We start from the raw sequence: 12996 nt of genomic DNA on the forward strand, positions 1-12996 counted from the left end.
TCCACCGTGTTTGGTCCCTTATAACTTCGGACCGTTGGGACCTTCGCACGGTGGAGAGGGGATACGCTATCCAGTTTTCTTCAATCCCTCCCTCCCACCCCCCTTCCCCGTCCCTCTTCAGGGACCCTTCTCACGAGCAACTTCTTATACAGGAGGTTTCCACGCTCCTTGCTATGGGGGCCATAGAGGAGGTTCCAGTAGAGTTAAGGGGCAGGGGATTTTATTCCCGTTACTTCGTGATCCCCAAGTCCAAAGGGGGTCTGCGACCCATCTTGGACTTGCGCGGACTCAACAAATTCGTAGTAAAGTTGAAGTTCCGCATGGTCTCCTTAGGGGCCATTGTCCCTTCCCTCGATCCTGGAGACTGGTTCACCGCCCTCGACATGAAAGACGCATACTTTCATATTGCAATTTACCCGCCCCACAGACGCTTCCTGCGATTCGTGGTAAGCAAGGTGCAATATCAATTTGCGGTCCTTCCCTTCGGCCTATCCTCTGCCCCAAGAGTGTTCACGAAATGTATGGCTGTCGTGGCAGCATACCTTCGTCGGCAAGGGATACAGGTGTTCCCGTACCTAGACGACTGGCTGGTGCGCGGTCGCACCAAAGAGCAAGTTCGAGATCACGTTCACATAATAGTGCACACATTCAACGAGTTGGGCATCCTACTCAACAAGGACAAATCCACTTTAGAACCTACCCAGAGAATAGAATTCATCGGCGCAGTCCTAGACTCCAGACGTGCACAAGCCATCCTGCCAGACAACCGCTTTTGTACCATCACGAGTCTTATTCAAGGGCTCAGGGCCTTCCCAACTACTACGGTGAGGTCGTGCCTCACCCTGCTGGGTCACATGGCTTCCTGCACGTACGTAACCAGGCATGCCAGACTTCGGCTTCGCCCACTCCAGACCTGGGTGTCATCGATATACCGCCCACATCGGGACAGCCTGAACATGGTGGTCACGGTCCCGAACTCGGTCCTGACCTCCCTCACCTGGTGGCTAGATCACAATGTGGTTTGCGAGGGGATGCCATTTCACGCCCCACAACCCTCTCTGCACCTGGTCACAGACGCTTCATCTCTGGGTTGGGGCGCCCATCTCAACGAACACCATACCCAGGGCCTGTGGACTGCACCCCAGATAGCTCTGCACATCAATGTTCGGGAACTGATGGCGGTGCGCCTGGCGTGCCAGGCATTTCTCAACCTCCTACGTGGCCGCTGTGTGTTAGTTCTCATCGACAACACCACGGCCATGTTATACATCAACAAGCAAGGAGGAGCACGTTCGTCAACTCTATGCCAAGAGGCCATTCGCCTGTGGGACTTCTGCATCGCCCACTCAATCCATCTCACGGCATCGTTCCTCCCTGGAGTCCAGAACACTTTAGCGGACCGACTCAGCAGGTCCTTTCAGACGCACGAGTGGTCTATCCGTCCGGACATCATACGTTCCGTCTTCCAGAAGTGGGGGTTTCCCCAGATAGACCTGTTTGCATCTCGAGACAACAGGAAGTGCCACGTGTTCTGCTCCCTGCAAGGTCGAGCTCCGGGCTCCCTCTCGGATGCGTTTCTCCTTCCCTGGAAAGACCACCTGTTTTATGCCTTCCCTCCGTTTCCTCTGGTCCACAAGGTACTGCTCAAATTGCGCAGAGACCAGGCACAGGTAATTCTGGTCGCTCCAGCGTGGCCGAGACAACATTGGTACACCACACTGTTGGAGCTCTCGGTTCAGACACCGATCCCGCTTCCATTATGTCCGGATCTCATCTCTCAGGACCACGGCCGGCTGCGTCACCCCGACCTGCAATCTCTTCACCTCACGGCGTGGCTGCTCCATGGTTCACCCAGGCAGAGCAACAATGCTCACTCTCGGTCCAACAGATTCTGTTGAGCAGTAGGAAGCCCTCAACACGAGCCACGTACTTGGCCAAGTGGAAGCGGTTCTCCTGTTGGTGCGAACAACGAGCCACGTCCCCGTTACAGGCACCTATTCCTCTCATATTGGAATATCTCCTCTCCCTAAAACAGCAGGGGTTGGCGATATCTTCAATTAGAGTTCACCTGGCCGCTATATCAGCCTTTCACCCAGGGGAACTCGCGTCCTTGGTATTCTCTAACCCGATGGTCGTTAGATTCCTCAAGGGCTTAGACCGGATGTACCCACAACAACGTCAGCCCGTCCCGACGTGGGACCTCAACCTGGTTCTCTCCAAGCTCACAGGTCCTCCATTCGAGCCACTGGCCACCTGTTCACTTTTGTACCTATCCTGGAAGACAGCCTTCCTCGTAGCCATCACCTCAGCAAGGCGCGTTTCTGAACTCAGGGCGCTTACATCCGAGCCCCCTTACACAGTTTTCCATAAGGATAAAGTGCAGCTTCGTCCACATCCTGCCTTTCTCCCTAAGGTGGTTTCTCCGTTTCATATCAACCAGGATATATTTCTCCCGATCTTTCATCCTAAACCACATGCTACTCGCCAGGATCAACGTTTGCATTCTCTGGACGTACGCAGGGCCCTGGCTTTCTATATTGACCGCACAAGGCACTTTAGAAAGACGACGCAACTCTTCGTTGCAGTGGCCGACCGAATGAAAGGCTTACCGGTCTCCTCACAACGCCTATCCTCCTGGATTACGTCTTGCATCCGGACTTGCTATGACCTGGCAGGTGTCTCAGCACCGCACCTCACCGCTCACTCCACGAGGGCCCAAGCTTCCTCGACTGCTTTCCTGGCGCAAGTTCCGATCCAGGACATTTGTAGAGCGGCGGTTTGGTCATCAGTCCACACGTTTACAGCTCACTATGCACTAGTGCAGCAGTCCAGGGACGATGCTGCATTCGGATCAGCGGTTTTGCACACAGCAATGTCTCACTCCGACCCCACCACCTAAGTTGGGCTTGGGAGTCACCTAATGGAATGGATATGAGCAAGCACTCGAAGAAGAAAAGACGGTTACTCACCATTGTAACTGTTGCTCTTCGAGATGTGTTGCTCATATCCATTCCAAACCCGCCCCCCTTCCCCACTGTCGGAGTAGCCGGCAAGAAGGAACTGAGGGGGCGCCGGGTCGGCTGGGGTATATATTCAGCGCAATGAATGCGCCACTCTAGGGGGCTCCACAGCCGACCGCCGGTGTTGCTAGGGTAGAAAATTCTCCGACGATCGTGCACGCGGCGCGCGCACACCTAATGGAATGGATATGAGCAACACATCTCAAAGAACAACAGTTACAACGGTGAGTAACCGTCTTTTTGTCTTTGTTTCCTTAAAAGCTAATAACCCAAAGCACAATAGTATCACTATTGTAAACTGTAGTTTTGGACTTTCAAAATGTACCACAGTATTCTACAGTAAAGTATCTTGAAGATGTATAGAGTAATCACATGAGGAGGAGTTACTGATTACTCCCTTCAAAAGTAGGGCACTATGGCTAGGCATGGCTTGCGTTTTAGTACATTCCTATGAAAGGCTGTTGGAGTACAGTCTAATATCTGTGACTTCCTAAATAGTTCAACATTAGAGAAGGGTTAAAATCTCAGTTTAGATTTTCTTAACCATAATATTTTTAAACAGGTGCTTTTATCTGCTGTTTTTTTCCCTTTGTGTTCTTTGTCAATACTTTATGCTTTAATTTAACTCCTTGGAGAACTGACTAGTTCCCAAGTGAGTAATATTTAGAATGGGGAAGTCTGCTAGAAGTTTTGTGGCTGAAAGAGGGTATTAGTGTACAAAATCCAGTGAAGGTTTCCTGGATTAGGATGGTTTCCTGCATACAGATTGTTGTCTGGAAGAAGTCTTAACTACTCTCCTCCCTGTGCTCCCACTGCAACCAATCTCTCCACTACTAATACTTAACTTTGACCTTTATGCTGGAATACAGCTGATGAGAAGTAGTCTGTCTAGGAACACGAGTCCAGGGAGGAGAGGAAGGAGACTGGCAATAAATCTGGCTAGTTTCAAATAGGAGTTGGGAATTATTGGGAGCTTTCTGGAAAAGAATGGTGGGTAGAATTAGAGGAGGAAGTAAGGACTTATCTCTTTAAACCCAAGTCTGGATTTGCTTGTCTTCAGTTCTTCAATGCTATACATTTTTGATAGATGGGACTTTGACCTTTCAGTGACTTGTTTCGTTTACAAGTAAATATCTTACACTACTAAGCAACCTATCTTTGTAGCAAATCATGAAGGACCGGTGGATCAATGCAGGGCATGAAGATGATGAGCTAAAACCTTTTGTTGAACCAGAGCTGGACATCTCAGACCAGAAGAGAATAGGTAATTCAGTGTTTTCCAATATGTCCGCATTTATCTTGTAGTATTTTGAGTTCATGTACTGTATAAGCAGATCTGATCTGTGCTTAATATGTATATTTAGGTATTTGAAAAACAACTTTACTATTAGTATCTAATTAGACATTGTTCCCACATTTAGATATTTTGTTCCTTTATTCGAAATAAACAGGTTTTTGAACATGGAAGCACTCAACCAGTGTGTATCTATTAAAGCATATTATGACTTACAAACTCCTTCTTTCTTTCAGATATTATGGTTGGAATGGGATACTCTCAAGAAGAAATTCAAGAATCCCTTAGTAAAATGAAATATGATGAAATCACAGCTACATACTTATTGTTAGGGAGAAAATCATCAGAGGTGAGTATAGAACAGGAAAAAAGTTAAAAATATTCTGATGTTAAATGCAGAAAAACTATTCAGAGCAAAAGATAGTTAATTCAAGTGAAAGTTATGGTTCCTCTTCGAGAAATTGTTTACGTGAATTCCACCACGTGGTCCACCATGTGGACAAGATCAAATTATTTTGGCCGGTAATGTCCGTTGTGACTGCACCTGTGTCCTAAATGTCCTTGTGTCTCCCCCCTACCCAAGGGCATAAAGGACAGAGCAAGCCCCATTGTCCATCAGTTCAAGTGCTTGTCTCAATATATTCCACTATTGATGTGCATGCACTCAGTACAATCCTATTTGCATTCTTTTACACTGCAGAGTCCATTCAGGGCTACACCTGTACGCAGAGTGAGCTTCCTCATACCTCTAGCCGAAGACATAAAATATGGGGTGATCCCAACTTCCCCTCAGTTCACCGCCCCATGTCTTGCAGTGTGTGAGCCTCTTCCCTCGCTGTGTCATTTACCCATTGTTTTGTAAATAGATATTTAATAGCTGGTGATTAGTGTTTACTTTTTGATGGCATTTCCTTTCTTCTTCAACAAGAAGGAATTTTATTTTGTCTAAGCATCTGTCCTGGTACCTGATTGATAGTAATGACTGAACACAAGTCTCCAAGCTTTAGGAATTTCCCTTCATTTGAGATAGTAATGCCTCTAAATTGTGGGTATACCAGATGCTTACTGTGTCTGGGTGAGGGGCAGATAACAGAGAAATGTCATCTGTAAATTATTTTCTAAGAGAAACCAAAGATCCGGGGAGGCATTCCTGAAAGTGATCCTGCTGGAGAGATTAAAGCCTCCCTCTTCAGACCCTGAGATAGCTGTGGCAGCAGAAATTTCTGAGCACTCCTCATCTAAAAGGGCTCTTGTTGGCTCCTCTACTTGTAGAGTTGAAATAGCTGCCCATAAAGATCTGATAAAATCTCAAGGGATAGGGAAGGAAAGAACAGAGTCCACACAGGGAAGAGAGATAGGTCTCCAGCACCAGGTCCTTTTTCAGGAGCCACAAATCCTCTTGAGCCTCAGTTGAAAAGTGTAACACCAGGCCCAAAAAGGGATGCTCTGTAACCCAGTCAGGCATCAAACACAGTGCTTCTATGCAGTCTTCCCTTGTATTGATGCCATCCTCTCATAAAACTTTAGTACTGAATATGCCAATGCGAAAGTCAGACAAGTGGTCAAAAGACTAACTGATCTTTTCAGGATTGGACTTCTGACAGTCTCTCTTTAACTCCTTTGTCCCTGGTTGTGGGGTTACACTCCTCCCCCCCCTCCCCCCACCTCCACACACACCTCTGCTGGGGCTTCTGCTAGGACTCAGAAACACACACACTCTGCACGCAGGGATGTGGGTTAACAGCAGGATTGGAATAAACACACTACTGGGAGCTGTCAATAAGAGGGGGACCAAGAACAGCCAATTGGAAAAGAATGTCCAGGGCATTAGGAGAGAAGGAAATTGGGCAGTATGTTCACTGGAGTCAGGTTGAGAACAGGTGATTAGGGAGTATTCCAAGGGGGAAAGAAGCAGGGCAGAATGTTCAGTGGCCAACAGAACCAAATGTACAGTGATTCCATGTGGTAGAAGAGTAATAAAATGGAAGAAATTAAGAGCAAAAGAAGATGGCTTGGAGCTTTTTTTTTTTTCCTCCTTAAGCATCATGAGACACTTTTCAAAAAGGAGAATATGTTTGTCAGATCAAAGATAGTTGCAAATAAATTATTTCGCCATCTAAACAATTGTTTTAGGTGCCTCAGATATACTGTATAATCTTGAATGGAGCAAAAGTGGTCCAAGCTGTTGAAAATGTGAGGAGAGGCAGTCTCTCTAGGATGTAGTCCACATTGAAATTTTGAGAGCCCATGTCTTAGCCAGAACCTACTGAGCAATCTTTAGAAATGATCTTTTAAAATAGATTTTTATCCTAATTTTTTTCAAACGTGTGTATGCACTCAATGGGGATTGTGCATATATTAATCTTTTAGTTTCAAATATCTGCTGTTTTTTTTATTACACATATGGAGGAAGTGTGGTCACTTTTTTGTTTTAGGGAATCGGGGAGGAGGGGAATTTACATTTCACCTTTGTAGAACTCAGAGCTGAAAAACAGGAAAACTCTCTACCCTCTATAGTGAACAAGCACTGAACATTTCAGTGCAGAGAGGAGATTTATTGGAAAGGGGGAAGCTTGTGTAAATGGGATTATAACTGTTTTGCAGCCTTACCTGTAGCAGTCAGTATCAGGTGACCTCTGTTATTTTAAAATAGCTGTAAAACTGCAATAGTGGAGAAAATTAACCTAAACACAACTTAGCATATCACATTCATTTCCCTTGATTTAGCAAGTAGATTGTGTGAACCCTTGTGACTGTAGTCCAACAAAAAAGCATTAATACGCTGCTTAGCTATGTTAAGTCATTGTTAAATTTAATGTAGATGCATTTTTCTCATAACATTTTTTAATGTGCTGCCTCATGACATCAGCAGTCCTGATTAAAATTATACCAAAAATAGTTTCCCAGAGTGAAGGAATAGTTGCTGACCTAGGAATATACACACAATCCCAATTCTGCTGTTCCTTATGTTCCAGTTTGCAGAGTCATTTATTTTCTCACGGGTGTGGCAGTTTTGCCAAATAATCCTTCATATGTGCCTTCTCCTTTATGCAACCAATACAGAGTAAGGGTAGTGATTGGTTGAGTTACCTCTTATCACAATGGTCTAGGACTCTTGGCATGACATAGATAAATGCCTTGGTGTTGCACAGGTATAATTAGTAGGGCTGTCACAAGATTAAAAAAATAATCTTGTTAATAGTGCAATTAATTGCGCTGTTAAACAATAGAACATGTAAATATTTTTGGATGCTTTCTACACTTTCAAATATATTGATTTTAATTACAACACAGAATACAAAGAGTACAGTGCTCACTTTATATTTATTTTTTATTACAAATAGTTGCACTGAAAAAAACAAAAGAAATGATATTTTTTCAATTCACCTAATACAAGTACTGTAGTGCAATCTCTTTATTATGAAAGGTGAACTTACAAATGTAGAATTTATGTACAAAAAAACTGCATTCAAAAATTCAACCACCATTCCAGAGGACATGCGTCCATGCTGATCACGGGTTCTGCTCAATAACGATCCAAAGCAGAACGGACCGATGCCTATTCAATTTCATCATCTGAGTCAGATGCCACCAGCAGAAGGTTGATTTTCTTTTTTGGTGGTTCGGGTTCTGTAGTTTCCACATCTGAGTGTTGCTCTTTTAAGACTTCTAAAAGTATGCTCCACACCTCGTCCCTCTCAGATTTTGGACAGCACTTCAGATTCTTAAACCTTGGATCGAGTGCTGTAGCTGTTTTTAGAAATCTCACATTGGTACCTTCTTTGTGTTTTGTCAAATCTGCTGTGAAAATGTTCTTAAAACAAACTTGTGCTGGGTCATCATCCGAGGCTGCTATAACATGAAATATATGGCAGAATGCAGGTAAAACAGAACAGGAGACCTACATTTCTTCCCCAAGGAGTTCAGTCACAAATTTAATTAATGCATTATTTTTTTAACGAGCATCCTCAGCATGGAAGCATGTCCTCTGGAATGGTGGCCGAAGCATGAAGGGGCATATGAATGTTTAGCATATCTGGCACATAAATACCTTGCAACACTGGCTGCAAAAGTGCCATGCGAACGCCTGTTCTTGCTTTCAGGTGATGACGTAAATAAGAATCAGGCAGCAGTATCTCCCATAAATGTAAACAAACTTGTTTGTCTTAGCAATTGGCTGAACAAGAAGTAGGACTGAGTGTACTTGTAGGCTTTAAAGTTTTACATTTTTATTTTTGAGTGCAGTTATGTAACACATCTATATTTGTAAGTTACACTTTCATGATCGAGATTGCACTACAGTACTTGTATGAGGTGATTTGAAAAATATTATTTCTTTTGTTTTTACAGTGCAAATATTTGTAATAAAAATAATATAAAGTGAGCACTGTATTCTGTGCTGTAATAGAAATCAATATACTTGAAAATGTAGAAAAATATCCAAAATATTTAATATATTTCAATTGGTATTCTATTGTATAACAGTGTGATTAATAGTGATTAATTTTAATCACAATTTTTTGAGTTAATCGCGTGAGTTAACTGCGATTAATCAACAGCCCTAATAATTAGTAAAGTCCAAATGGGTGAAAACTTAAAAATTGGACTATAATAAAACTCAGATCTCAGTGATTGAATCTATTGATAGTCTGAACAGAAAGAGCTCTCGGCTATCCTTGTAGCTGTTTTCATTGCTTCACACTTACTCAACACACGTTCTAGTTGTCAGTGAAAATCCTGAAATCTTATTATGTAGATTAACAGGACACTGAGGATACAAATCTGCCTACACAGGCTACTGCCTTTAGAATGGCTACCAAAACATGGCAGACACTACATCTGATCTCCTTCCCACCTTGTCTCTCCCCCCCCCCACACCTAGCCCCAGGTATTTAAAACAACGTAATCAATCTCTTAATATAATGCTTTAATGGGAGGAGAGTGAAAGGAGGGTAAGGAGATATGGAGACTGGTTGGGGTAATGTGAGAATCATATATGAAGAGATGTAAGGGCAGTTGCCAGCCAGAGAGAGAATTCTATTCAGAATATCAATAGGTTCAGTCCTCACTGAGATCTGAGTTTTATTATAGTCCAATTTTTAAGTTCTCACCCATTTGGACTTTACTAATTATTAGGGCTGTCGATTAATCACAGTTAACTCACGCGATTAACTCAAAAAATTGTGATTAAAAATTAATCACATTGTTATACCATAGTCATGTATAATGGGGAGTAAATGGGGAGTGCATGGCACTCTAATAACTTGAGTGCTTCCCGGCTGAAAGATAACTAAGACCCTACCTAATTTGTGATAGTGCGGAAATTGCAGATCTCAGCAATATTAGGCTTCCACTGCAATTCTGTCAGCCGCCAGGGGCTGACAGCAGAAGCCCTGGCCACCAGTTGGCTGAGCCTGACAACGGGAACCCCGGCCATCAGCCGCTGATGGCCAAGGCTCCCGCTGTCAGCCCCATGCATTAATGAATGTAATGTGGTTGCACAAAATGTCTGGTTATCAAAAAAAATATAGAAGGTATAACGTAATACTGGAATGTTTATATTGTTCCAGCAATTTTTTCTTAAAAAAATAAGTCGTCTTCTGATTTCCAAATTACCACAATTAATAAAGGTCCGTTATTACTTTTCTGCAATTTTCCATGTCTAATCTGTGACTCTCAGCCACAGTTATTTGACAATCATCCCATGATTCAAGTAGGGCCTTAGCAATAACTTTATTGTGGGCTAAAACACCATATTTTGACTTCAGTACTATAGCCTATCATATGCTGGTTACCTTTAAACAAAAACACCTTCAAATATTGGTTAAGCATTTTAACATATTTTTAAAATGACCTATTTTTGAATCGTAGGACCAAAAGTTTGGTAGGCACTCTATACTCTCTTAGGGCAGGGACTACATTCTAATGTCTGTATAAATGGAAGCAAACTGTTCAGAAGCAAACACCCTCTTCTCTCCCCAACCTTATCCCGTAAGGAAGGGATAGAAGATATTTGTTTCTCAGCAAAATAATGTTTTCATAAAATGCTCCTAACATTTCAGAAGTAAATTGAACTGTGCAATGTTTTGTGTAGCTATTGTAGCTTTGTCCAGATTTGGTTACTTATTTACCACCAGTTGAGTGACAAATGAATAGAGCACTACTCATATTTCTACTGGTCCTTGAGGCACAGAACTGGATCTGACTAGTGAACTTTCAAGGAACATTTTAGTGTGAGAACCTTTTGAACTTTTGCTTACTTAGGATTATGTTCAGTATCTCTGGACGTTGTTAAATTCATTTTGATTGAACCTCATTTTTAAATTTTCTCTTAGTTGGATGCTAGTGATTCAAGCTCCAGCAGCAATCTTTCCCTTGCTAAAGTTAGGCCAAGTAGTGATCTCAACAATAGCACTGGACAATCGCCTCATCACAAAGTGCAGAGAAGCATATCTTCCAGCCAAAAACAGCGACGGTACAGCGATCATGGTGAGTGACCCTGTTTCAGTGTGATGACGCACACCTACTATAAAAAGTTCGATATTTTCTTACAGCCTTCACCTTTTAAAAGGGACCAACTTGCTTATGGTCTGGTCAGTTACAACCTAGTGACTAATTCATTGTTTTACAATGATCAGGTATTTTTATATATACTTAAGACCTCCGCAGAGATACCTTCTAAAGCTGTACTGAGTGAACCAGCTTATTCTATTATTATGGCAATATTTTCTCCTGCCTGTGGGGCCATCCTAGGAAAGTCTTGCTACACGAGTTAAACATCTCGCAAGTTCTCTTGTTCAATATCAAGTGCATCCCGCACCATCCCCCCACTTCCATTATGGCCATACAGCTTTTGTTTCCTTTTGGCACTAATAGGTCAGCCTTTGTCTAAAAGAACTTGGAAAACTGTCTGTCCCCCAGTATTTCTTCTTGTTTCCTGTGGGGGCTGTCACTTGAATGCCCTGCAAAGGTCCAGTTTTTAAAGAGTACCAGTGACTCCAGCCAGACTTAGAACTTTTCTGCCTCATGGGTATGCAGAACAGTCACACAGAGTTTACTAAATATCTTCTAAATCTTCCTGCCTATACACTAATTTACAAAGGGAATCTCCTTTTGACCTGAGTATACTACAGTGGTTATTTGCAGGCAGGAGAGGTTGCTTTCCTCTCCCTGTGTCTCCTCGGATTACGTTGTCTTTTTTGTTAAATTTTCTAATCTGTAGAATCAGTTTGTTAGTTTTGTTTGAAGAGAGAAACCAAAACACTTGAATGGTTTTGACTTTATTTTTATCCCCATTAAAGTGTGTCAGGAGAGGAAGGGAAGTCTGACTTTCAAAATATAACATCCACATCTCAACTCCTTACATTTTAATAGCTGGGAAAGGATTGGTACAAATAGTTGGGCTGTTGGACATTTTGCCTGATCTTCAGGTGTACCAGAACAGCTTTCTGTCATTCTTCCCCAATTCCATAGGCATGTGGGGGCCTACAGCACAAATTAGGGTAGGTTGTGTGCCAGCAATAATTGCCCTCCGGTGCCATTCCACCATCTCAGAGTATCTGGAATTTAGCTTGGTCTGGCTGGGCTCTGGAATGCCCATTGAACTGGGAGGGATTAGAAACAAGTGACAAAGAACCTGCCATGACAACTTTATGCAATTAGAGATCCCTTGCTCAAAGGAAATCCGTAACTGGGTTTAGACTAGTTTTCCAACCTATTGTGCCAGTGGCAAGAAAGGGAATAAAGCACAGCCAAATATATGGCCCAACACTTCAAGTAAAAGAGGAATGACTAGAAAAGTACAATAGGCAGTGTTCAAATGTTGGACTTCTGGAGCTAAGCAAAACAAGACAAGAGCCTGAAGGGACCTTTCAGAGTGTTTAACACCATTTTTTTCTTACATTAAAATCTGAGGAACATCTCCAATTAAAGAATTTAAATAGTTTTATATTCACCACCCATCTGTCCTTACCGGAGAAAATGTATACAAATTCTGTATCTTTGGTGGAAAATTGCGTTAAAGAGAGCCTTAAAAGTTGGCTTAAATCTCCAACTTATTAAATGTTTAAAAATTGACTTTGTTTTTGAGCAACTCAAGTTTTACCCTTTTTTAAAAAGGCAGAGATTAATAAGTTTGGAAAAGTTCTTCGAGTGCTTGCTCATGTCCATTCCATTGTCTGTGTGTGCACTCGCCATATGCACTGGTGCCGGATTTTTTCCCCTCAGTGATATCTGTAGGGGACTGGGTCTGGTGCCCTCTGGAATGGCACGCATATGCGCCAGTATAAGGGGTGCCGCTAGCTCCCCTCTCCCTCAGTTCCTTCTTACTGCCAATGACCGTGCTGGAATGTCTCCTTGCTTCGGCACGCTTTCCTATCTCTGCTGTGTTTAGTAGTGAATTTGTTGTATATAGTTGTTTAAAGTTGTATAGTTAATAGTTCCCTTAGTGTTAAGTTAGAAATAGTTAGTCCCGAACAGGACTTAGCCTAGGGACAGGGCATGCCCTGGGCTTCAAACCTTGTGACTGTTGCAAAAACCTGTGCCAGTCAGTGATCCCCATAGAAGCTGCCTGAAGTGTTTAGGGGAAACCCACATGAGCAACAAGTGTTGCATTTGCAAGAGCTTCAGGCCGCCGATCGAGAAGGAACAGGACGTTTGTCTCCGAGCACTCTTTATGGAGTC

The 12996-nt window shown here is 43.0% G+C and overlaps 1 protein-coding gene across 4 annotated transcripts in view; it reads left to right on the forward strand.

The window, feature by feature from the left end:
- MARK3 (microtubule affinity regulating kinase 3) overlaps positions 1 to 12996 on the forward strand; it is a 120370-nt gene that overhangs the window by 64892 nt on the left and 42482 nt on the right. For all 4 annotated transcript variants that reach the window (XM_054025108.1, XM_054025109.1, XM_054025110.1 and 1 more), the window contains 3 exons: positions 4185 to 4284; positions 4551 to 4663; positions 10650 to 10803. In XM_054025108.1, coding sequence (XP_053881083.1) covers positions 4185 to 4284; positions 4551 to 4663; positions 10650 to 10803 — 367 coding nt within the window. The remainder of the gene's footprint in view (positions 1 to 4184; positions 4285 to 4550; positions 4664 to 10649; positions 10804 to 12996) is intronic.

Source organism: Malaclemys terrapin, chromosome 4 (genome assembly GCF_027887155.1).
Source record: "Malaclemys terrapin pileata isolate rMalTer1 chromosome 4, rMalTer1.hap1, whole genome shotgun sequence".
In the NCBI taxonomy this organism is placed as follows: Eukaryota; Metazoa; Chordata; order Testudines; family Emydidae; genus Malaclemys; species Malaclemys terrapin.